Source organism: Temnothorax curvispinosus, unplaced genomic scaffold (genome assembly GCF_003070985.1).
Source record: "Temnothorax curvispinosus isolate PA1 unplaced genomic scaffold, ASM307098v1 QBEX01012569.1, whole genome shotgun sequence".
NCBI classification, from domain to species: Eukaryota; Metazoa; Arthropoda; class Insecta; order Hymenoptera; family Formicidae; genus Temnothorax; species Temnothorax curvispinosus.
Window position 1 is genome coordinate 76,246 of NW_020222349.1, and position 27,964 is coordinate 104,209.

General features: G+C 33.0%; 1 protein-coding gene across 7 annotated transcripts in view; it reads right to left on the reverse strand.

The window, feature by feature from the left end:
- LOC112462603 (arrestin homolog) overlaps positions 1-27,964 on the reverse strand; it is a 54,024-nt gene continuing 26,060 nt past the window's right edge. For all 7 annotated transcript variants that reach the window (XM_025028484.1, XM_025028480.1, XM_025028481.1 and 4 more), the window contains exons 4-11: positions 25,013-25,066; positions 20,965-21,103; positions 20,128-20,280; positions 11,099-11,246; positions 9,553-9,753; positions 8,985-9,148; positions 963-1,244; positions 1-541 (exon numbers count right to left, since the gene is read on the reverse strand). In XM_025028484.1, coding sequence (XP_024884252.1) covers positions 275-541; positions 963-1,244; positions 8,985-9,148; positions 9,553-9,753; positions 11,099-11,246; positions 20,128-20,280; positions 20,965-21,103; positions 25,013-25,066 — 1,408 coding nt within the window. In that variant the 3' untranslated portion in view covers positions 1-274. The remainder of the gene's footprint in view (positions 542-962; positions 1,245-8,984; positions 9,149-9,552; positions 9,754-11,098; positions 11,247-20,127; positions 20,281-20,964; positions 21,104-25,012; positions 25,067-27,964) is intronic.

Here is a 27,964-nt window from a genome sequence, read left to right on the forward strand (position 1 = left end):
TTTTTTTTCATGCAATTGTTGCATTGATTTTCTTATGAGAAAATGAGAGAAATCACAACAATGGTTCAAGCAAGACGCTATCAGTCAATCGTCATCTGATGCTACGAGATTTCCATTTATTCGTTTACTAAGAGGCTCTTCTGAAGCAGCACCAAGCTCGTTGAATGCTGATGCCGAGTCTGCAGGTCTTGTGATTCGAATTCTTGATGGGTTTCATATCGCTGTTTTTTCTAACATACTGCCGCGACATCGCGTCGTCTCGTTGCGCCCGCTCTCAGGTGCTGTCGCTCTCCTCGCAGTGTTCTATTAGGTCCACGTCGGTCACCGTTGATTCTTGTTCCTTAATGGCCTCAAGCTTGTTTTCCTCATTTCGGCGACTACTACTGCTGTCGGATTTCTCCGTGCTCTTTCCAAGTTCCATCGGTGCTTCTTTGATAGGGGATGGGAATCCCACGAGGTCCGGATCCGTGTTACTGTGCATAAGCGTGAAAGGCAGCTTCAACGATACTTCACCGCCCATCGCCGAAATAAACAGCTTGACCTTAAAAAGAAAACAAGAAATTGGGGCATCTTCATGAAATATTTTTTTACGTTACCTTATAGCCGCGTATTACATATTATTTGGATTGATAATTACAGAACGTGAGTCAATTTGCTTAAATTAAATGGAGATGAATCGACGAAAAAAATGTTTTATCTTTTTCTTAAAATAGTATTGCGTTAAATATGAGAATACGTGCTGTCAAGAATCATTTTTATCCGAAATGGGAGCATCTAATATGTCATATACCTAATCAATTTTTTATCAGAATTTGTTCTCATATGAGATTTCATACTTTTTCTGCAATGCTTGGTTCAGGTTTCTAAAGATTGCTTTATCTCCTAAAATAAGATCGCGTTTGATGCGATTCTAAAATAGGCGATCTTCATTACATATCCCTTTTTCTCATATTTAAGAGTACCTTCACGTAATAAGATACGTAAATCGTATAAACGTTCCTATCATCAGGTTTGTTCCTAGGGTTAGTAACCGTCGATGCCAGACTCGCTCCGGTTTTCGTGTAACTGTCCTCTAAGGCAATCCAGTTCTTAGTCGTGCCCTTAACAAGCCTGAGAGTGTAAGTCTTCCTCAAATTACCGCCTGGCCCCAGGGGACAGTCCTCTTGCGAGGACATAAGGGCCACGACATTCTTGAATTTGCCGTTGCTGAACATACAAACGTCCACGTGTTGCACGACAAATACCTGGAAAGCAAACATTTCCTCACATAATATGGATAAAGGAGTGATTTTTAAATTATTATCTATAATTGTGAACAATCGTGGTTTATTCGATCTGATTTATTTTTAAAACAATAATTGAAATATACTTTATGATATAGTTATGTTATTATACATAAATTCATAAAGGTAGGCGATTTATTAAAAAAAAAAGTATTTTATAGAAAAGCCAGTTAATTTTTTTCTTTATATTTCAAAATAAGCAGTAGAGACATGTAAAATTTAATTAAAAAGATTTCTCCTGAAAAGATTGCAGCATCTTGTCGCTGATTGTAGCAAAAATATCTCTAAAAAGAGTTAATTTTGTAAAATTACATGTATGTAAGGTAAAGGTTTTGGAGGGGCTTCGTGAAATTGGTGAGCAGAAACTTTAAAACAACATGTCAAAAGGATTATTCCTGTTTTAGCGACCCCTCTTCTCGATCATTTTTGTCGATCGGATTAATACATTATCATCTATTAAAGTCAATTGTTATTCAGTGACGTCTGTTGTGTCCATATGTCGGCCACGAACTTAAATTTGACTACGAAATGTAATTCGTATAACTTACTGGTGGTCAAGGAGTGTCGGTTTGTTTGCTTAACTGTTTTGGAACAAAGTTAACATGGGGGTTGCGACCGTCCTTTCTGGTCGGTGGGCAGAATATCGGCAGGGTGTACCGTGTTCCTATTTTCAAACAACGTTCTCCATTGCTGTTAATGAAGTAGAGCTCAAAAGCGCCTGATGCGAACGCAATTTCCTGTCAGGGCGTAACCTTTGGCGTTTCCCCGGGTTGCTTTCTCCTTGAGAAGGGGGGAGATTTCTATTTGTATCGCAAGCGTTCTCATAAGAAGGGAATGTCGGACAGATTAACGCGGATTATCGCAGACGGATCCAATTCAGTGTCGTCGTCTCTTTGTCTTTTGCTCCTTGCATGTGTGCGAAACAAATTGAATTATAGTTTCGACGTTCCTCCTCGTGGTTTTGCAAATAGCTTTGAGTGGGGAAATGGCTCCTGTAGATTCCTGTCCGTCGTCGGGAAAATCGCCGTTGCGTCGTTTGTATAATGTTATTGTCTTTTCTTCATGATGTGGCAAGATACGTTAAAGAATCGATTTAATAGAATCTTTATTTAATCTATTTTGCTGTTCTTTTAACGTTTTTTGAGAGGAAGAAAATTAGCCATTCGCGAAATCCCAAAATTTTTCCAAAGAAGTTAACTTATAATTTTCTTTTTAACTTCTCAGCTATTTCATCTAGTTGACGACGCTTATTGACTTACTCACCCATGTATAGAATATTTAATTGGACATCGGATAGAATGCTATATGAATTCTTGAGTGAGCAGACAGATGCGTGTAACCGCAGTTATGGGACGCTTCTCAGACTTGTGTCTGCAGCTGTAGCACAAATCTTTGTAAAAAGAGCGATTTTTGCGAGAATTTAAATTATAGGGATATAGAAGGCTCGGCGGATATCGATGATTAAAACATATTTTAAGGTGACAGCAATTTTTACGCGTATAGTTCATCGGGTATCGACCTGTAGTATTTTAGCACACGCTTGTCATCTGTACTATTTCTTGCTAAATTTCTAAATTAGCTTTGCACATGTTATAGTACATAGATATATTACTAATGTCTTCTGTTTTAATTGCCTGTTAATACACACGCTTAGACTGACATACAGGAATGCGGTAGTTCTCCTTTGAAATCGACGTTTTGAATTAATCAATATTCTGGGCCAACGATCGCTATTTCAGCTATTTAAGCCTCCGCTTTCCTGACAGGCTTTCCTCTTAAGCCTCGATTAGCGGTGAGCGGTTTGTCAACTATACACAGAATCTATTCAAAATTAATTCATTCCGTATATACTATAACTATTATGGATTTTCGTGACTGTGTGTTTTCCATTAGTAAAATATAAAGGGGGATATTAAAGAAACAGATTTGTATTAGCTGTGTGTTTATCGATCCATTTTTTAGAGCTATATATAAAAATATTAATTTATTTTTATTTTTTTGTATATAAATGTAGAATCTTGTATAAGTGTAAATATATTGTAAACGATAAAATGAAATAAATCTATGTACGAATGATAAAATAAGTGTGACTTTTTTTTTAAACGTCGACACTATAAGAATTAAATTGTTCTTTAATCCAAATCTCTCTATATTCTGCATTTTCTTCCTTTCAAACACATTAACGTACTAGGATAATAGTGGAGCATAAAGGGGAGAAGCACATTTTGAACGTTTCTGTTTGTCTCTAATATCCATTCGTATAGTCTTATTACACAAGTTACACTTACATAGTCGTATACCGAGGGAGTTGGATTAGATTCGCTAATTTTGCCTTAAGTAAGATGCGAACTACAGACACCTATTAGATCGCAAGGGGATCGTGAGAGGAGCGTGAAAATGAAGTCCTGAAATTGGACTAAGTTATACATATACTGGGGATTTGTCGAGTAATCAACATTCTCTTACACAGGGAATTGTTAAATATTTTTGACTTTAGTATTCTCTTCTTCTGGATTTTTTATTGAATAATTAAAACAAGTTTGTGTACATATCGCGTGTAAAAAGTTTTGAAAAAATTTTCTGTTATAAAATATTCCAGCAGAAATATAAACCATTTTTATACTTCGGAACATATCAGCTGATAAAAGCTGAAAACAATTGCTGCTGAAATTTCATATGGCTCCATGCAATAGTTATTTTCCGCGATTTTTTTCCCTACTACAACAATCATCAGGGGATCGATCATGTATCTTTTCCCCTAGGACGGAACGTGAAAAGTGAAAAGTTTATCTCTTTCTATTCAATACCAATAGAAAGAAATAGTTACATGAAATTTTTCACTTTTCACGTTTCCGCTCTAGGGAAAAAGTTACATGATCGCTACCCAGAGCGGATTTCTTGAAAGGCAATGGAAAATTTGTCCATTGTTTATATAATTCATAAAAGCGTGGTCTCGCATTTTCGGAATGTTACCGTCGTTTGAATTGTGTGATATTTGCATAAGAGTGCAATGTTTATTCGCGCGATATATTTCCAACACTTTCGTCTTGCGTAATTATCGACATGTAAATATTATGCTAAAACACGACTGCTATGCAAATATTTACTCCTTTCAGAAATTATATTGTTTACAAAGTTTCACTTGGTGGTAGACCATCACCGATTCACGTTAGTAATTTAGCGTAGGTGAAAATGCAACCGAGCATAGGAGGCCAAGTAATCAAGTAGTCATGACGTAAGAATATTAGATGTGGAACATGATGTTTCTTGTTTCTACCTTGCAAGCACACAAAATGTACAGTTTATTTATTCAATAAACTGGTTTACTCACGCAGGCTTGTATGAAAATTTTTTATTTCTTTTTGCTTTAATTTCTTATTGACTCCTTTTTTCATTCATTACCTACACATTAGTTTCTTTATTGAATTTTTGACAAAAATTTTGTCAATCAATTAAATAAAGAACATTATTATAAATATTTATTATAAAGAGCATTATATTTTGATGAAAGTAAACATATGTGCCTATATAGATATCTGATTAGTTCAAAGTAATATAGCAATGTTTTTTTTTAACAAAACATATATGGTCGATACTTGAAAAAAATTAGAAAATATTGGTTGCCATTTTCCAAGGCAAAAATAACAATTTACTGGGCAATTCCACGTCAAATCAGACAAGAAATGACCTTGTATTTTTTAAATCGATCAAGAAACTTTTTTTTTAAATATACATAACTAATTGTAAGTAGTGCGGCGCATCGATTTCTTCGGAAATTTTTTGCTGGAAGAATGTACAGTATAAATGACATAATTTATAATGTTGAATACAATCAACATTCTACAAATCACATTTTTGTTATAAATATTAGATTATACATTTTAAAAATTGTGCTGTATTTTTGGTAAGATAAATCATTACTGTACTGTATAATTTGACCATTAATTTTCCTTTCCGTTCTTAATTGCTAGGATTTTCTGTAACGGGTGTTGTGTCCTAATCTTTACCGGAAAATCCCTATAAGTCTAGACTTTCGGCGCTCTTTTATAGTAGAGTAAGCCTCTTCGTCTTTAAGCCTGTAAGTGATCTCAGCTGTTTGTAGATTATGTTTATAGTTTCAGTATATTTTTGCACGCGTGAATGAATTGTAACATGTCTGTCATGCTGTTTTACCTTTTCATCTTCTGTGCAAAGCTCAACAAAATAGCAATTTTAGTAATGTAAACATGTAGTTAGTAGTACACTGCACAATTTTAAAAATGTAATTTTTATGAAAATGTAATTTGTATAACATTATAAACTATGCCATTCATACTGTACATTCTTCCTGCAAAAGATTTCCGAAGAAATGCGCCGCGCTCGAGCCAGAGACGCGAGCATGGCGCAGCGTGGGCGTTTCAATCATTAAAAAAATATAAAAAATATAATCTGTTATTTCCCCATAAAATAAAAATATATATAGTTTTAAAATGAGATGGAGAATAAAACAGTATTATTTAAAAAAATTTTTAAAGTGTACTCTTTGGTGAAAAAAATAATTAAATATTTCATCTTATAATAATTGAAATTTGCAATTTCTTGTGACTTAAACTATTTTTATAAAAAGATTGTCTCCTTAGTTTAAAATGCATTTTTTAAGATTTCTCTATAGAGAAATTGTATACAACAAATATAACCAGAGATATTAATTTTTAAAGTTGACGACTTCTTCATTTTTCACAAAAATTGTATTGCTTATAACTTTTGCAAAAAGAAATATTTTGGACAAACAAAAATTTGTAATCTTATTTAATTTATTATATCTTACGTGAAAAAAGTTTCGATTGATTTAATAAATACGAGATCATTTCTTGTTCGATTTGACGTGGAATTGCCCATATCTCTTTTTTCATTGCTATTTTAACTAATGGCTTCTCTTTATATTCTCATTGAGCGAGAGATTTGCCTTTGATCTAGAGTGTTCACGAAGTGTGAGATATATCACTGTTTATAAAGATCAAGTTTCTTTGATCAATAACGTTCCCTTGCAGCTTTTGCGTCGCAGGTATTAACTGCACTGTATTATCGCGTAGCGTTTAATTCTAGACGTTTAACTCTCCTGAGACAATTATTCACTTTATTGTAACAGCCGCTAGATATTGAAAGAGGTACAGAAAACGAGAAGGTTGGCAACAGAGAGAAAAAAGTGTACGAGTGTTTGGCATTATTCAATTTAATCTTATGTTTTGTTTAGTGTATTTAAGCTCAATAAATTATTACTACAAAAATAAATAGTTATTCGAGGGATTGCTACTTAATATGATTGATGGTAATAAATATATTTATATCATCTTGAAAATATTTGATTCTATGCTCGTTATATAATATTTAAGGACATATTGTTTTAAAAGAAAGGGAAAATCAAGTTTTTCCGAATTTTGCGCATGATTTATCGGTCACAAAGTACTGTTTTGAATTATCAAGAACTTATTGCTTATTGGAAAGATCACTCCTTTTTAGATGGCCTATTCGAAAAGCGTTAATAAAAAGCTACTTATTAAATTTGAATACATGAATATAACAGTTCTTTTATTAAAATGCTAAGGTAGTTTCATTGAGCCCGTGGGATATAAATGATCTAACGAGTTTATTAAATTTACGGAAGTCCAACGAGAGAGGTGATAGTTAATTTGAAAAGTGGGAGTGGCACCATTAGATATATCCCTAATTAATAAATGAGACTTTGTGAAACCAAAAATATTTGTCTTGTTAGCTTTGTTCTAATTTAATTAATTAAAATTATTTGTAAACACGTTTTCAAATTAATGTAACTAGCGCGGAAGGTTCGAAGGAATGAAATGATACAGGCTTATAACTTTTATGAGAATTTGAAGAAAAAACGACACAAAATAAAGAAAAATGGAAAAGTATACACAGAGATCTCTCAAAATATGATTGTTTAGATTAGATTAAATTATTTTGTTATTTTATTTTTTTTTAAAGATATTTTCATTGAAGCTTGTGGCAAAACCCATCACGTGCATGAAGCAATTAAAAAGTTCAATTTAAGATGTCTTAGATTAATCTCGACAATTTTCCCGACTTCACGTTTCAGATTTAATTTTAGATTAAATAGGGTAAATAGGGCGACGCCAGGACAATTTTGTGATTTTCGTTGCATGTCCGAAATTTCTTTCGCGATTATTGCCGAGCTCGTAGAAATCTCGTAGAAAAACACCGCTGATTGATCCCTTTACGGATGATTAAGCCTATTTTTCTTCTCGTCACGCAGGAGGATCAGTTTTTTTACGAGCGGTCTCTTTTGCATTCCGGCACCAGACGTTGCATGCATGAGAAATTGCGGTAAAAAAAAAAAAAAATGAAAAGAATGAATGGATGCGAAGCGCATGTGTATCTGATAAGGAGAGAGACCGGTAGACGCCTCGGGTCATGAATATCTTAGTATTTGGTCTCCAAAGAGCGTCGGAAAAGAAACAATTGGCGGGATTCACGTCCGGTGTTCTTTGAAATATCGACTGCCGTGCGGTAACTACCGAATCATGAGTGCAGGAATCCGCTGACGTTCCACAAGTGGAGAGTACAATTTTCCACTTAACCCATGAGCACGATTGCGATTGATCGCTTTGGAAAAACAAGAAAGAAAAATACTGTATTAATTGTTCGATTGTTGGAAAAACGGTGAGGTCATCACAGGCCGCTGACAAATAGTCTCTCACATTGTGGAGAGGCAAACGCTTTTTGATTAAGTCCTAACTGATTTAATTAAGAGTGAGGGCTGATACATAGTACCTATTGCCTATTAGTCTGTAATTTGCAAGAAATTTAGTTTTCAGCAAAAATTCAGGGAAAAATCCTGTGAACAAATTCTTCGTAAGGTGAATAATTCTTTTTTTCATATATGGAGGGGTAAAAACTATATAGTGGTGTAAGTCAAACTTTTTTGAATATTTTATCGTGTACATAGATGCAATCTGTACAATAAATAAAGTGCATCTATGCACACGAGAAAATATTTTTAAAAATTTGACTTACACCAATGTGGTTTTTACCCCTCCATATGTCAATATTGCTTTGATGGAAAAAGATTGTTTTTTTTTTATTTTTTGCAGTTAATCAATTAAAGTTTAAAGCGGAATAGTGCACTGTTTTGAAAGAGTGACAGGAAAATCCATTTTCTGACTTTTCTTCCGGTGTTTGCGCTTTCACAAGCGTGTAATATCAAATTTTATCTCACGTTATCTAAAGCCAAAAATTTATAGCTACATCAGGTAGTATTTATTAAAAAAAAAATATTTTTTTGTAGCGCTTAATCTTATGAAACAGCAATAATATGCATTATTTTGCAATGAAAAACAAACTGTAATAGAGAGATCATCTTTATGTGTGTGTATATTATGATAAAGTTTATTGATAAAGAACTGTCATTTATCATTTTGTATGTTGTTATTAAAATGAATGTTTTGTACATTACAGTTGTTAAATAAATAAAATGGAATTTCTTGTCATGCACTCATATTTTATCAATTGAAATATTAGAACATATATTTTATGTGCCACATATTACACTTAATTCTTGTTATTTAGAATAACTCTGATTAAATTCCCGCCCTGAAGCGTAATGAAGATGAATGTGTTTGCGTGGATATGTAGTAACAAGTACGGATTATATCTTTAATAGTACGTACTTTAACCAATATGTACCTTTATTCTCCTTACTGATTTGCTGCTATTGTTGCTAACATTGACGTGGACATTGATTGAGTCTCCGTGCTCGTAGATTGAATGATCTAGCCCTGCTTCCAATCTGACACGACCGTCACTTAATAAAAATGGCTTTTCTACTGCCGCATGTGGTCCCACGTTCTCTGCGAAAATAAGAGCGAAATTCTATATGTCATTTGTTCTGATTTGTACTCCCTGTCCGCGATAAATGCGATGAGATCGTTTTACTAACTGAGAGAATAAGATACGGAGTATCTTGGTAGATTCACATCAAACTCGATATACGTGCTATTCAAGAACTTTCAAAGTCAAGCTCTGTCTCGTCTTGAAGGTCTCAATCCGGACTACTGTGATTACAGTAGTCACAACATCCCATTGAAAATCAGAAATTTACGGCAAATTAAGGCACAGTGAGAAAATAATACAATACAATACAGGTATATACTTATAGATGTGACATGGGAATAGCAGTAACTAGAGCTTGAAGTTTAATGACAAGTGAATCTATGTTAATAATGTACGTCGTGTCTCGTTAATCGTGACCAACCATCGTCCTCAATGATCTCATTTTCCGCTAACGCCACTCTTGTTTTGGATTCTTGAATTCTCGAGCCAGTTGATGGTTCTTGAGAGAGAGGCACACTGTACATAGTCGTCGAGGGTAAGGGCGGCTTCTTGGCTCGCTGAATCACTCGAATGCCCATTCTGACGGTGGTTTTACGATGCAATCGTTCGTCCGCCCGTTCCGCTAAAATTCACCGAAATGTTAACGATGGGATATAAAGCTGGTGCATGGTAAACGCGAGTCAATTCACGAATTTATCGTCGCGAATAGTTGAACAGATCTTTCGGGAAAAATATATTGCTATTGAATTTATGTTAGAAATTAAGACTTGGTATATATTTTTAGATTCAAGAGTTATTCTTTTTCTTAGGAATTATTGCGTGATTGTAGTTGGGCAGACGGCAATCAACCTCCTTAACACGCTTAAACTGTGTTACTTTTTTCCGTGTTATTTTCACTCGTGTGTTATTATCAACGTGTGTCGCATCGTAGAATATGTATAAAATAGTATTGCGCGTATTGATTCAACACGCTTTATGTGTGTTCGAATTAACGTGTTGCTGATATTGCTTCGAGAAAGTGTGTACATTGCACCTTCTAACTATGTTGAAACTACACGCTTATGTGCGTTGCAGTGTGTAATATCAACACAAGCCTATTATGTTTTATTTCCACACACGTTAAACGCACGTCAAACACACTTATTTTTTGTAGTGCTTTTGGGCCGAATATCTCTGAAACTATAAAAGATAGAAAAATAATTTTTTAAACAAAAGTTGAATGGTTTGAAGAGTACTTTAAAATAATTTTCATTTTTTAATAAGAATAAAAAAAATTTATTTTGTCATTATTCTAAAGTGCTCTTCAAACTATTCGATTTTTGTTTAAAAAAATTTTTTCTATCTTTTATATATATATATATTTTTTTTTATTCGTCCCGAAAGAGAAAAGCCGATTTTTTTCGAAGGGGTATTTCATACTAAATATGCGTATGAGCACGTATAAAAAAATACGTGTTCCTTATTTTCGTCTAGAAAGCAACATATTAAAAGCTCATCAAAATCGGAGCAGGGGGACACTTCCGCACGTTTTCTTGTAAGAGTGAAGGTTTTTATATAATAGAAACTCTATAGCACTCTAAGAAACTAATTATAGAACTATTTGAGATGGCTTTATATAATACTTGGAACAGAAATAAATTTTAAAATCTTTTATGAGGAATTTATTAAGAAATGTTTATTTTTTCCACGCCTCAATCCACGCCATCGACTGTGAACAGAAAGTCCTCTGTTGTTCGATAGAGATGCTTCGAATTCTTATTCCTGCGTAATTGTGTGCCCGGGAGATGGAAAATACATTCCCTTCGTTCGTAAATACATTTATTATTCCTACTTCGTTCACGAACGTTCGTAATTACACCTCGCTTCGAGTTGCGGTACGCCATTGTCTTTTATTCGAAGTGCATACGTGCATTCGTCGAGACCGAGGAAATAAACCCCGAGAAAATCGACAAGCTTTTTTCACTCACCAACGTAAACTCTGACGTCGTAGCTGTTACCTATAGGTGGGCCATTGTATTCTTTAGCTGGTACCAGTTGCACGGATGGTGGGGCGAATGAGGGAATTTCTATGGTGAACGCGTGTGCATTAGGTCCTAATCTTTTGATAAGTGCTTCCTGTAAAAAGAAAGGTCTCGGTTCAATATATTTCAATTTCTCTTTGCACTTTCCATTAGGTAATTGTTAGAAAAATTGTGGCGCTCCTCCACGACGTGATAATTCGTATACAGATTTCTCGTCGAGATAGAGTCGACGAAAAGAAAATATTTTTACGCAATTTGGAGATACGAACAATCACCATTTACACGTTAGAAAAATATTTTGATTACGCGCATCTACTTTAAACGTACATAAAAAAATTATAATAGAGCTATCTGTATTATGTTGTTGAAAAGAGCTTTTATTTAAGCGACATTTCTGATTTAAAGAAATTTCAAATTCTTGTTCATGTATGTATTTATATTGAAGATAAGGAGATTTATCGATAATCTGCAGGATTTTTTTTGTTGAGATTTTATACGCGGAATATAGATTATCATACGTTCTATATTCTGTTGTATATATTTTATAAAGTACATTATATTGAAAACATGAATAAAAGGCCGGGATGCTATATAACGATCTTTCATTTAAAAAGTTTTCAACGAGGATAAAGATTGAAAAATAAAATGCTGAAAAAACTTTCAGCGAGGCGTATTATATATTTGAAATAACATTTATGAAAACAACAAATATTGTTAATTTGCCACATCGATATTTATCAATATAAATTTTATTATACGTATGAAATATCACGTATGCGATTTTTACAAAGGCACTGTCATCCTCATTTTTAAATAAAAAAATAGCTGATTATATTATATATGTATATATATTCGAATTTATATATATATATAAATAAACATCAATTTATTCTGCGGATTTATTATCAAAATTAAACATAACTAATTAGGTATTTATATATGTTCAAGTGAATAATAATGCCATCGAGAACTTTGCGGATCTGTAAATGTAAGTATGCATGAGTATTATGGATATGATTACCGAATTACAAAATGAAATATGAAAATTGATCTTTAGATGGGCGTTAAAAATTGTCGTCCATAAGTACTTAAAATTTTTGTGAATCGATTTCGAGAAGTAGAAAGTAAAAAAAAAAAATGCTTCAAAAGATTTGTTTTGTACGAGCTTATACAATATTTTAAATGTGAATTTAATTCAAATAATCTTTTATATAGAGAAATTGTATATATACAAGTAAAAAGACGTACTCAAAATATTTAGAGGACGGGAAGCCTATTTTTAGGCTTCACGAGGATCGTTTATTTTTCTTAGTATAAACACTTTAACAAATATATGGAAATTAGAAATAAAAATCATAAAAAGTCATGAAAAAAACTTGCCCGTTCTTTAAAGGTTAATATACAATTTGCATACCTTTTTAGGTGTAATATATGATTTACATATTTTAAAAATAAATATTCTACCATTTTTCATATTCCAATTAATTCAAATGTGTTGTAAACTAGACGTACATAACAAAAAATAAAAATTTTACGTGAAAATCGGACATACTGACATATTGGATACGGCAAATTGGCATAAATCCATAAATACATTGTCGCTGTTATATAACATTTGTTTTATATGCGATGATTGAATGAAACACATCTAAAAGGTTTGCTATGATATTATACTATTCTTCACTCTGGCAATTTTAATTGTTAAAATTAATCAAAATTAAGCGATTCGTAAACATAAAGAAAATGTTTTCCGAAATTTAAATGACAGAAGTAAACCTTGGCACTTTCAAGTGTTACACATGTGCATGATGTCAACAGTTTCTTTTTTTATCGCCTCAAGCAAGGAGTCTTGCGTTCGTTCTTTTTCCTAAAAGACATTCATTAGCACCAGTAATTACGTAGTTCAAATTCCCAAGCGTAGCAATCATCAACGTAATTATCTTTTTGGAAAAGTGACATATATGTCACTTGCATACGGTTTCACCGTATGCTCGTGGGATTAAGGAATTTAGAGAGAAAATATTCTATCGCATGTTTAAATCGCACATTAATAGCAATGAATACGTATAGACAGTTTTGAAATTGATCTTTTTTTAAATATCGAGGAACATCAATATAGCTGTCAAATATAAATAAATATACGACTGAAAAATAAACGATTTTTCCAGGCATTAAAAAATAAATAACACTTTAATCGTTATTTTAAACTCAAATGATCTCTACTACAACAAATTTGTGTAAATTGTGTCCAGTTGTCAACACACATTATTGATATTTAATATTGACAATTTGACATTTATGATAAATGATGATTTTCCTCGACTGTTTAGCTGAAATATCGGTTTTAAATTTGTCAAGGAGTACCTCATTAACATGATAATAATGGGTTACTGTACACCTCGCTTTCGCACTTCCTCTCGAATTATACGAAAGTATAATGTCGTATAACGTACGTATATTTGTTTTCGGTTTAAATTTGATTCTCTCCCCGCGTCCTTCGAGTCACTGTAAGTACCGTGTCTAAGGAACATCTGCGCACAAAGATAATTCCGAGTCGGATTAGGAGGCAGCGCGTACTGGCTTTTCTGTTCCATCAGTTCAAGGATTCGCGATAGCGAATCGGCGCGGTGTACGCGTGAACGCGCGCGTGATAATAAAACGAAGGATATACTATCTTCGCGAAGGAAAATGCGGAAAATGCCAAGGTCAGTTCCTTGCCAGACGAGGGTCAAATCCAGTTACGACATTTTACCTGATTTTTTTTTTAGAGTTTAGGAATCTCTCTCGTCTTTTCACAATGCTGTTATTTTAAGATTCAACGTGATGAACTTACTATTATAAAGAAAACGCGATGTAAAGTACGCGTCTATCGTTCGGAGTTCTTGAATGAAGAAGGAAATACGATCATGAGATACGGATTTAGATTCGAGAGTGCCGAAGTACTTACGATTCTAATTTTCTTCGGAAGAATGTAAGAATTTGGAACAGTTGAGTATCATTGAAGCAAAATCCTTTTTTCGTTGATTGTATTATTTGTGGAATATACGGGAAGGAGAAAAATGGTGGATTTATATAAATGATTATATCTCATATCGATTACTTGAAAAATCATTTTTTTTTGTCAAAGTTAAAATTTTATTACCAAATATAAAATCCTTCATTAAAAAACATAAATTTAATTAAAAAATTATATTGTCATATGGAAAACATAACTATTTTCAATTTTGGTTTACCAAAATAGTTTCTAAATATAGGAATATGCAATCTGTATTTTACAACAAGATAATATGACTTTAGAAAACGTCCAGATAAAAAATAAATACAAAACAAGCAATAATACCTACATATAAAGATACTTGGAGGCAGTAGTATATATATCGCTATTATTTCAAATTATTGTTTACTAATTGTAAGATAACAAACGTATGAACCATTCGTGAATGATAATGTATTAATATTATTTGTTCTAATGAATATTACGTATCGTATTAGCATAATTACGTCGGTTTTGGATAGATTATAGCATAGAATGATGCGTTGTTATGCGTTATCATGGTGCACATGTTATGTTTCCCGTAAGTGCTGCTATTGAAATATTCAAGTCACATATTAATGAGCATTGGTTATGTATTTTCTGTGATATTCGAAATTCGACCGATCCTCTTATATCATGACCTATTTCAACAAGGATTCCTTTCGTGGAATGTGCATACAACAAGCTCACAATGCATATTGATTCGACGTATCCTTCTCTGAGAGAGAAGTTCCGATTTTATACCGCAGAAATATCCCCAAGTTCTTTTCCGACAGACCTTTCTTATCTTCAAAGTCGTGGCTTGATTAAAACGCTAACGGAGTTCATGTATCAGTAATTATTATTGATAGTTTTTGTGCGGCGTAACATTTTTATTATTTTATCATAATTATGATGAGCTTGAAACGTGGATAAAAGTAACAATATTTATGAAATGTAGAAATGGAATGAATATTAATTACATTTTATGTCTCGCCGCTTTGGAGAACTGTTATCTCACCGCGGTTATTGTGGGGCTTGATCAACAGGGAAGCGCATTCGCTGATAAAAAAGGAAAAAAAGCGACATTCACACATACTCTGGCCGTATTTTCACGAATTTTTTTTTTCGTCCCCGAACGTGGCTAACTGCAATTTATTTCTTTGGCTTGCCGACCGTCTGTCGTGCAGAGGGAAATACGGTGATGTACACATGCATGGAACTCGTGACATTTTGACGTTCAACGTGACCCGAAAGTTTTTTTTTCCCCTTGATATTCTATAACGGGCAACATTTGTACGCATCGTCACAATTTTATTCTCTTTCGAGTGCAATGCCGCGACTTCGTTCTCGATAAGCCTAACGCGATCAGTCTTTAAAATTCCATCGCGTTGATTACCTCCAGTGTAACGTACACAGACAGCGCTTTCCATCAGATGGCTGAACGCATGTGTATGTGTTTCCGATATTTCGCGTGCTTTTATTCGCCCGATGCAGTTTCTCTCTTGAGGTAGCAAGGCATTTTCTGTGCATGTCGCGTTTATCTTCGGATCGATCCTGGAATTGAGATCGCGCTCATTGTCGAATGCTCACGTAGGAAGAGCCGAGGGCGCGATAAATAATTTTCACGGCAGCCTGCGAAACCTTCTGTCGTAGGCCGAGGTCAAGGCCGCGTTGCCGCGGGGAATGATTTTGTAGCGTACTCGAGGAGTAGCGTGCTCTTCCGCTGAAGATTTCAGATTTCCTTTGGCGAACGCGATTCTTTGGCGAAGATTTCAGATTTTCCACTTTCCTTCGAGAGCCCTAGTCCTTAACGAAAATTCAATCGTAGCATTCTTTTGACATTATCGATCGCTGCCGATAATACGCAATTTTGACCTGAATTGGCAATTTTGTGAATAACAGTAAATATTCTTAAAGAATATATCGCGGAATATATTTATACTACATTTGGGATCAATTTTTCCTTGGTGAAAATATCGAGGAAGATTATCAATATTATCATTTATTGCAATTTTTGATATCGTGTATTTTTGGAACCACGTCTCTATTTAAAAATTTCTTAAAATGAACTTTACTTGAAATTCGAAGGAGAATAGTTATCTGTAAGAATATACATAGTATAGTAATAAAATCCGTGAATTTTGTTTAACTAAATGGCAGTATAGTATAGTATTATACCTATACTGTCTATACATTATGATTTTATTATGGAAATTAGGTACAAATTTAGATTTGATCATTAGCGATTTTTAATTTATTCAAGAGCAAAAATAAAGCATCGATCTTATATGTGCGATAAATATTATAAGACAAATACGATACTAGTAAGAAAATTACATGTTTATGTGTATTTTATTTGTCAAAGTATTTTTTTACAATGCACTCCATGGCTGGCATTGTGTCCTGGAGACAACTGCGGTGATATCCTACTTTTTTCAATACTAGATATAACTTGAAATTTTCTCGAATTGAGAAATATGTATATATTTTTCAATATTTTGCGTGACAGTTCACGTGATTGCACATATCTTGTTTTACTAAAACTTTTTACGTCACCTTTCTCTGTTTTTCATTAATCGGATAATGGTAATTTTCTAAATGAATTTATTTTGCAGCAATGTACATTCATATATCTGCATTTTCAAAGGATTTTATCGTGTAAATGTACATTGTGTAATATTATGAACATCATATCTAATAATAATTAACGTGATTGAAACAGACTTTTGTTAAACCATTTTCACGGTACATCGAAAATTAATATGAAAATTATACAAAATAATATTTGAAAAAGAGATACGTATTCATATTTAACGTATATTTGACGATTTTATAATTTACATGAGATTTTCCAATAATATATTCGCGAATTTATCTCTTATTTTTACGAAAAATACTTCGTGCGTACGAATATCATTTTTAGCTGGTTAATTGTGCGCTGTGATAAAAGAGCGTGTCAGTAGTTATTTTAATGTGAAACAAGATCAACTTAGGTCTTTTAAAAAGGCCTTACTTTACTTTAATTACGTCGGCGTATTATTAATACATGATGAAAAATATCATTTTTGTATCTAATTGTAAGTTTAAATAATAGAGTCACTGATTTATATAATCTATATTAAAGTTATAGTCACAGGATTTTATTTTGACATCAATATTATTTGTACATATTTGCGGCAGTGATAGTTACAAGGAGATTATCTAGTAAATTGTAGTTTAATATCTTCTAAGTAATTATGGTTTCGTTGATCACATTAGTCTTTGTTTGACCTAAGATATATAATTTTTCAGTGTAGCTAAATCCGATAGAAATCTCACTTTTTATAATTTTACAAGAGACGTGTTTTGACGTTATGAAAACTGCAAAGAGATTTTCACCGGTTGATCCTTTTTAGTTTCGCTCGTGAAGAGAATTTTTCACATGGCTTTGACAGTGCGTTATGGGTTCTTCAGTTTCACAGAGAATTTCGGTCTCCTCCAACATCTACCCTCGTCAAGATATCCAGAAAGTATCCAGTTGATACAAACGTGACACGTTTGCGATAGGTTCTTATTGGTCAAGCGTAATCAAAGAACTTATTTCGCACCGTATTATTTCGATGTACCATTGTTGAGAAATACCATATGAAAGCCTTATTTATCTTTTTTATGCCGTATTAATATTAATTGCCTGCAAGACGATGAGATGCTTAGTTGGAGTGGAGATGGTTAGGTTTATGGTATAGTTGGAATGGGGATTAGTTGCAGGATAGCTCCGTTCGGAAATGTGATTCAGATACAGATCAGAGAAATTCTCTGATCTCTCATGTTCCTTTTAGTTTTTCATAACATCGAGACTTTTTAAGACGTTATAGATTAATGCGTTGCAATAAATCGTATTGTCGAAAACTAATTGTGAAAATATTGTTAAAATCTCACTTACAATTTGCTTTATTGGGTATTTGGGTATATTGGGTATATTGGGTATATTGGGTGTCCCAACGAAAAGTGTCCACCAGGATTATTTTAGAATCTAGCGATTTTTCCGAAAAACTCCGAGATAAGTCGATTTGCGAGGGAGACAGGTCTTCGTCATAAATTCACCTACTTGGAACTAATCCCCTAAGCGGGAAAGCAACTCTTTCTTAAATGGCAATCTTAAATGGCAACAGGGATTAAGTGACACATTATTTTAAAAGTCTTTTAATGCTTTTTTACTCTTTTATCGATCTTATGATATAAATAGTTCAATACGGTATTGTTCATTAACAGTTTCTATAGTTCTAATATGTATTGAGTTTAATCATTAATTGTTTATCATACAGAAGAATTATATTACATTAAATAGAAGCAAGTTTATTTATATTTTTTCCAATTTAGAAATATCTAAAGAATCAGTTAGTATGATTCCAAAAGGAATCTGTTTGTTTTTACAATTAATGTTTGTGTCTTTTATTTTTCGCTTTATTATTTTGTATATTTTTTCCGTTTCAAATTTTGCAACGTTTGTTTATCGCGTTCCTGCAAGGTTAACTTAAAAGCATAAAATTATTTTTGTTTCTCTGTACGTTAAACCAGAATGCATTGTAGGATGATGGCGCAATCAGCGATGTCGTTGTACCCGAATTCAAAATTTTATGATCGCGTAGCGCTGAATTTCGCTCGCGGGACCGGTTACGCGTACGATTTGTGTGCCTATAAAAATCAGACGCGGCAAAGAAATAAGCGAGACAGCTTTTGAAGTTGCGAGATTTAATTGGCAGTTCGCAAAAATAGTTTTGCGTGCTCGATACGGAAACGTGATTGAGCGTTCCCAATATAGCGTGATATATTCGATATCGCGTGAGTGTTTTAAATCGCTTGTTGTGTGATCGATATTTTTTAGGTATATATTTTAACCGGTATATTTTCGATTGATTAAATTTTTCATGCTATAGACACAAAAATGTATATTTTACGTTAGTTTATTTATTGTTATACGAAGATTTTTTTTTATGCCACTTCAAAGTTTGAAATTAAATCAGGTTGCTTTTAGAATGCACGAAGATAATTAAGGAGTTTTCATTCGCATAATAAAGTTTGACGAAGATATAATACGATTTGTGTAGTCGGAAATTCATTTATCATTTCACCGTCTTCATCTTTCTTGCAAAGTGCTTAGGGAGATTATCAATATCTACTAGTGCCGAGACATCCCCTGATTGCATCCAATGTCCTGTTCGAAATGCATTGCTTCGAAATTGCAGCGTAGTGCATCGCGAAATGCAGGGTGCTTGAAATTCTGTAATCGTGTAGTGAGTTGAGAGAGTGTGCATACTTATTTCTCTATTAAGTACAGTCGACGATATTATTATATCGATATCCTAATCATTGTATCGTTAGACAGGACGGTCGGACTAATTATGGAGTTCCTACAAATCACAGTTTCTACACACAGCGATAGTTTAATCAAGGAAAGCATAAATTGCACTTATACTGTAACCTAAATCCTTGAAGTATATTGGTCTATATTTCACGTCGCGCAGTTAAGACACGCTATGAATACATCTGTGCTCGTAACGATGATGCGAGTTTCAACATGTGTATATGAATAGCGGGTACTAAAATCGTACGAAAATCGCCGCGACTCACGACGAACTGATTCGTGAATTTATTTTCTTTAATTACTTATCACCGATATTTTCGCTCACATTTTTCAAGCTCGAGATCTTTCAATATAATACATTGTGTAGTGAAAAAAATGATAAAATAAAAAAAGAAATCGTTATTTTAGAAATAATATTTAACGAGAACGTGCGATTCTTGCATTAGTAGGGTAAACCCGGGTAAGATGGCCATACAGGAAAGATGGCCAACCCATGTTCATCCGATGTTTCATGGCGAGCTAGATTGAAAGAACGTATAGGTTGGCCATCTTTACCCTATGTCGTAATCTGTGACTAGTGATGGTCGATTTTGTTGTAACAATTTGCATACCAACCTGTAATGGGCTCTTAGTTTCCAGATGATGAGCTCCCACGTAGGATGGGTACAGTTGGGCCAGACACATCATCGCCTCGTTGCAAAATTTCAAGCCCATTACTTCTTCGTCCTCTCTTCCGTAACGGAAAGTCAGCGTCACCTGACCAAATACCTATAAAAAAAAAACAATTCGGCTTGTTTTTAGAATAATATGTACATAATCGTGATGAATCTACAACTTTTGACTTAAATTATTTTATTACAAAAATTCTTCTTTTACATTCCGTCGGAGATTATTACAAAAAAAATTACAAATGTTAAAACGCCGTTGTGTGTACGTAAAATATGTGTTTAAATGTACTAGGAATATTCCAAGATACATTATCTCATTGAAAATGAGTAAGCGAACGTGTCAAGATGTTGGCACAAGAAATATGGTATAGTCCAATCCTTCATCTTTTTTTCCTTTTCTATATTGTGAGAATTGGAATCGCTCACAATCCAACTTTAATTAACTCCGATCGAACGATACGTCAGAAGAAACTTTCCAGTAGATTTAACATTACTTATAACTAAGTAAGATGCTTTATGAGTTCGAAAAGCTTATTTCAGTCATTGAACTTCACATTTCAAGATTCGATAGTCTTAGTCCCAGCAGTTTTTTTTTTATATATATCGAGTTTCTTGTAAATGTTATACAGTTCTGAAAACAAGTTGTAAAAAGGGGTTTACTAGATTTATATTTTGTATGTGACTGTGTCTTTTCGATAAACATTCTAACAGTTATAAAATGGTATTAAAAAAAAGAAACATTTGTAATTCGTTTTGTTTCATAAGACGAAGATATATATCTTACCTTCTTTTCGCGCACATAGTCGGGATCAACTAAGAGGACACCTAGAAGTTTGTTGTCATTGATGGCTTCACTGACGATAATATCTCTGCTGGCTAAGTAAAGTGTCAATTTATTATTCGGCGAGGTTTTCTTGTATACCCTGCAGATCAGAAAATATTTTATGTTAAAAGAAGATAAATTTGAAGGATTAGATCCAAATAGTATTTAAATTAAATTTCGTAGAATATTAAAATTCATATAATTCTTCGTTTCAGTTGAAGAAAAGTTAGAAAGGGTTTAATGCTGCGATGACGTACGAAATGTGTTGTAAATGCAAATTTATTCATTGGATTTGTAGCTTGAACATTCAAAAACAAAAAGACACAGTGTCTTCTTTTGCATCTAAAAAAATGTTTAATGAGAGTTAAAATCCTTTGGTTATGGCTGATGCGGAGCCGTACCGTTCTGTATGCACAGGTCAATTGCGGAATGCGATTGGACATTCTTAATAACGACGAGACGTAAAAAGAGTCACTAATGTGACATTTTGTCTGAAAAAAGCGTTTAGTGAAAAACTGTAGTGGCGTTTCGTTCTAAGGAATCAAATTAGTGGGAAACCACTATACTGACGCGTAGCAGCTAGAAAATTAAATTTGTACACGGTATACAGTTTTTGTATAAAATACAACAATCTATAAAGTAGATAAGGAATAGGATACATAAAGGATGTACAGAAAGGCTAACGCGATGTTTTTCACAGAAGTATCGCAAATCCTATAATCTATCAAAACTTTCGGCAGAGATTCATTATATCATTAGTTTGTTGTCTCAGCGTGTCGAGAGTCTTTGCACTTGTTCGAGACAATTTATCGATTAATTCATCTTATGGCGAAGTCGCTTCTGGCTTACAATTAGAGCAGTTACTACTGATTGTAATACGGATTGACGTAGGTTTGATCCGCTTTATTCCCTTTAACATTTATCAAGCGAGCTATCAATTTTACCGGGATTTTACCTGCGTGCCTGCATGCCGCTCGATATCAGTTGCATTCATTAGTTACTATAGACAGTGGCACATCGTCAAATGCGTAATGCGCTCGCGTATGCTGAATAAATATGCTTATTTAAACGCGATCGACTGTATTGCTACAACAAGATACGCATTTGATTTTGGCATCTTTTTCACGAGATAATGATTGTACAAAGCGCACCCACGTACGCGTTATCATCCTCTCTATTATTTAATACGCGACAGCAATTAACAATGACTTTGCTGATCATCGGCTTTGCGAATTTATTCGAATAATCGTTCAAAAGCAACAAGTAATTAAAATTAATGATTCGTGTTCGTGGAATTATTTGTCTGCATTTTGCTTCGCATAATTAGGGCCGCTCTTTGTGATATTTAACGACTTTTGTACTAATTTAACAACGATGTTTGGCATCCCGGTTAGTTGATAATAGTTAGCTAAGACTCTTATCTCAAGTGCCCTGATGATGCCGTTTGTGTCAGTACGCATTCGAGAATGGCAACTAAGATTACATTCTCTCTAGGCTTATTGGTAGATAATGAATTTAGGCTACATTATTGTGTGCGTATGCGTATTATGCTTGATATTAGTAGGACAAAGTAAAATTGAAATCTTTAATTACTGATTGCAAGATCCTTAGTCTTTACCAATTCATTGTTAATCTTTCTCAATGCACAAAATAGAAAAAAAAATTAAAAGAATTTAGCTTTATTTTCAAAATTAAAGTTTGTGCTTAAAGTTTAAATAATTGTCGAACAATAAACAAGAATATTGGCAGAAATAGGAGGATTAACATTAACGATCGATACTTTAGTACGTACGATTGCATAATATTTGCGATCAATATCTTATGGTGTGCGTGTCATTAAGCGTTACTGGCGATCTTTCTAACGAAGCGAGACGTTAATTAATGCAAATCTACCTTAGAATGCTCATGGTATTTGTAACGTTTTTTAAATTAAACTCCGAAACAGATTTTTCTGTACTGCATTTTATCCCGTTACTTTGACGGAAATCTTGTTTTTAAATTAAATACGAGGTCTGAAACCACCGTGCGTATTAATCAAACTTTACCCGGTGTGGTTGTACGTATAAGTACTTATTGTAGAAGTGTTTGAAAGATGCTTGCTTGTCACGGCGCGTTAGAACAAGATTTACGACGAACTGACTGCATTTCACGGAGATTCTATTAGATGTTTTCAGTTGAAATTCTTTTTGATGCTTTTTTCTCGCATCAGTGTGGAATTTTCTCTCCCTTAATATTATTTAATTAAGTATAAATAAACGATAGCGGAATTTATGTTATCTTTAAGAAAAGATCGTCATATTAAAATGTCTCCTTACTTATTGATTTTTTTATATTTAGTTATGAAAATTATTTTCAATGTTGTTCAAGGCTTAGAAAAGAGAATAAAATGCTTATATTGTTAAAATTTCAATTTCAACATAGTATAAAAAATTAAGTAAACTGCAGAGTACTGCTAAGTGTACAAACGGGTAGGTCAATCACTCAACTATCATCAATGGGAGCATGAGCTCCATTTTTGGCAAGAATATTTGAAAACATTTCATTCTAAAGGGTCTGGGATCCGCTGGACCCCGGGTGGCATTTAAGGTTAATAAACATATGTTTATATAGGATTGACTCTGTTACTATTGTCAGTAAGACTATAGGCATACATTGAATAACCCCGAATAAAAAAAAAGATTTTTATTTTATCGCGTTTTAGATTGTTTTTTCGTGTTTCGGTAGCACAAGTGACATGCAGCTGAAAAACAGAAATGCGCGCTTCAAAGCAAAATAAAATACGAACGAGCAAGTTGTACAACTGAATAGTTAAATAATAGAAGCATTTTTTAAAAGCGTGAAATATAACGTACGTCCAAAACATGCGTGTAATAAAAAAATGTCTGAAGCATAGAGTTCAGAGAGAAAAACAATTATACTTTTATTCGAAGCGAAAGTTTTTCGCTAAAATGTTTTGACTTGAAACAGAATCGAATGCCTTGATTGAACTAGATATTTTTTTTCTATTTTGTTTAAGGTAGTTGTATCGCAAAACCCATTTTCATAGGAATTTTTACAAGTAATTCAATTGAAAAAACGCATTGAATTAATACAAGTATATATGTTAAAAATTTAACACAAAAATTTCTACACGGCCGGTAGAAAAATCCACACAAAATACAAAATGTTTTTTACCGTGTATGCATTTGTATATGCAGTCTGACACCAAAACTTTGCGCGTTTACGATTTTTTTACTATCTTACATATATTTTCGTTGAAAACAGATAACATTACTTGAAAAAAGTTTTCCTCTTTGTCACTGTGTAAAATGGTCAAATTCTATGTATTTAAGGTATCATCCCTTTAGACTTTTTTAAGCGAATTATCCAGACCTTGAAGATCCAATAATACTTTTCCTCTTCCCACCGAATAAGCCACAAATACGCCCAGAATAATCGGATCAAGGATTTTTCATGACTTTAATTATTCAATTTTCCAGCTTTTAATCATATTGTATAAATGAGATACATAGGTAAGCGTATCTATATTAAATTTTTGTTAGAGCTGTGTGTATTAAATAATATTAAAACTATAAATTATTAACTATCAGCTCTTATTATCACCATGCATTTTTGTTGAGCATTATGTGAATTTAGATAGTTTGTTGCGTTTTTTGTTATTTACAGTAATTATTTCTGAGAAATTTTCGTCACGATTTTAGTTTGCTAAATTCAGATTCTATAAATAATAAATTAAGATAATAGATTCTAAATAAAAGATAAGATTCTTTCTAAATAATAAATAACAAATTTAAATATAAGATAAAAATCGTTTATTATATTTAAAGGTAAAGAAAATTATATGTGAAAAATATAAATGTGCAGTGTATAGCAGATGCATGTGTTATACAAATAGTATTTTTTGATACTTTACTAATTTTTCATTAGAATTACAAAAATGAGATATAATGTGAAAAGATTATATACGATTCATAATAATTATTTATAATCAAATCAAATAACATATTACCTTTGACTGCTGAATGTGACATCCGATATGTGATCCGGGCTCGTATCGATTTTTCTGAAATACAGAAGAAACGAGGGGTGTTACTTATTGGAAGACTACATTTATTTTGAACGTAGGTGAATGTATGAAAACTATAAAAAATTATGAATTTTTTACATTTATCACGGAAAGAGCATGTAAATATTTTATTTGACGCGATATGATTGATTTACCATTGTAAAATTATTGGCATTGATCGGTCGGAGTTAAATTGGGGAAGCAATCTCAATTGTTGACATTTCACTTGCCAACAGTAGTATCGTGCCGGCTTGTTTATTCCTCCCACGTTTCTCGGTTGTTGGAAACTGGAAAAGTGCGACACGTCCCATAGCAATCTATACTAGTCACGTTTTTACAGGGATTGCATGGAGATATTTATATTTGTATTTTGATTTGTATTTGCCATTAGAGAGCACAGACAGAAGGTAATTTATTTTAAATGCTTTATATTCATCGAAGGATTATGTAACACTTCAAGTCACGTAAGGAAGAAACGTTTTTTTCTTTTAGATCGGAAAGATCTTTCTTTGTTTTTCAAATTTTATAAATTTGACATTTATATAATTTTCTATACCTACACTTTTTATTTCTCCGATACCACTTCTTATATTGCTCCGAAACAATTCAAACAAGTTTTATGTAGCTTTAATTATATAAGGAGCTGACTTTTTAATTATTTTCGCAAAAAGTCCGCGTGAAAATCGTTGTAAAATTGTTCAAACGAGGCGACGTACGTGTGATTTTAATTAATAAGTTAAAACGTGCGGTTTACACCGTAAGCGAGTTATGCAAGTTCGTAATTTGTTGCCGTTTTAATTGTAGGTTGCCATGATAGTTTTGCGTCGTGCAAAATAGTCGCGGTTTTGTGCCGTTTTTGTGCGAAAAAAAAAAATGAAATAAATATGCACGGGTTTGTGCGTCGGGCGTAGAGGATTTTGTTCTCGAAGCTTTTATATCTATAGCTTAATCTCTTTGTGACACCGGTGAAAAATATTTTTCAAGCGGTAATAAAAAAGTTCATTATATCGAAAATTATTTCAACAATACCAATTTCTTATGAAACTCACGATCGATTCCAGTTAATTAAAAATTTAAAAACATCTAATAATAAAAATATTTGCGGCATTGCAAATCAAAGATTTCAAACAAATTTAGTATTACCTACATAAGTAGATAATAAATCATAAAACATTTATTCACGATTAACTGGATTAATATTAAGTTGAATTTTAATCGAGATAAAAAATTAGAAGCGAAAAAAGAACTTTGCTATATAATGTTTTGTTAAAATTATTCTTTGTTAATGGCTTCTTATCGCCTAAAATAATTTGTGAAAGATATACAGGTATCATCTGTTGATAGCCTTAGACTTCGATCGCGTCGCAATTGAGTAGATCGCGGGGCGTGACGTTGATACTTCTACGTGATTGTAATTTATCGCAGCGGTAATTGGATTACAGGGAATTGTACACGATGCACTATACACATTATCCGACCTTGAGAATGATAGATTACCTGTCAGCTTTGTCAGTATTTGTAACATTCTTCGTTGCAACACCGTTTATACTGGTTTGCGCGATGTGCTATCCAGGCTGTCCTTTGCTAATCTTTAATAGGCATGTGAAAATTGGTGCCATAATTGGACGCAATAAAAATCTTTTTTTTTTACAAAATTTAATTACGTTTTCTTCACACTTTATGAGCGAATGTAATTTTACGAAAATTAATTAATCGCAGCAATTATTTATAAACGCAGTTATTTTGCAACATTGTTTTTTTTTTATTGTAGCTGATTGAAACATTGCATGTATTTGGCACGTATTTCAGGAAGATAGCTGAAAAAAATTAAAATACAAAAAATTTCATTTTTATAACATGCTCTTATTTAGTAAATCTTGCTGTGCAAGCCACGGCGTATGTGTACATATCTTTTTCCATTAACCTAATTAGAAATTATATTGTTACTAAACATTTTGAAAAATTTTTTACACCCAATATAATGGGAGCCTCAGTAATATTAATTGCTAATATCATTATATTATTACACTATCATATATCTAATGTCATGTTTTTTTTGCAATCTCTCACGCTTCAAAATGTCGATGCTAGAACGCGTTCCAAAAAATCGTAACTGATTGTAATATATCCTGTGTTCCTGTGCAAATGTTGCAATGCAAATGTTCGATTGGCCCCGAATAGATAGCGTATAACAGCAGTATATACAACGGGAAAATGCGCATATTGCGGACGATAAACAGAAAAAGCCGTAACCTGGCGTTAAGATCGCATAAATCATTAGCATATAAACATTTAAAATGGCACAGTTGTGCATAGTTGCAACTCTGGCGCAGAAGTAAATTTTCGATTATGTTTTACGGTGAATGTTGTGGATTAACTGCGAAAAATTCAAATGTCCGATCTTTTTCGTAAAAATGACAAACGTAGAGATTTTGATAGACGTTTTATTATTTAAATAAATGACGCCAACAGAGTTGGACTGTTTTCGCTATCAACATATATGAATTATAAAATATCATTTGAAGTACATCGATATTTCGTCAGATTGATAAGATTTATTATGGAAGAAATAAATGATTTCTCAACATGGTTAGGTTCTCAACATGGTCTCTTGGATGGTCTTGCGCATTCTGAGTTTTATGTAGATGCATTCAAATCTTCATTATTATCCACTCACTTTAACTATAATTGATATAGCTATAATGGTAATATTATAATGATTATAATGACAGTATTATAATACAATCATAAGATTAGAGTTTCTTTGTATTGCTATAAAAAACATCTTATATTATTGATGACATATTACTACATAAGTACTATAATAAATATACACGGAGAAAATTTTATAGTAAGTATTACTATGGTGTCGCACTAGCTGCGGACCATCGAGGA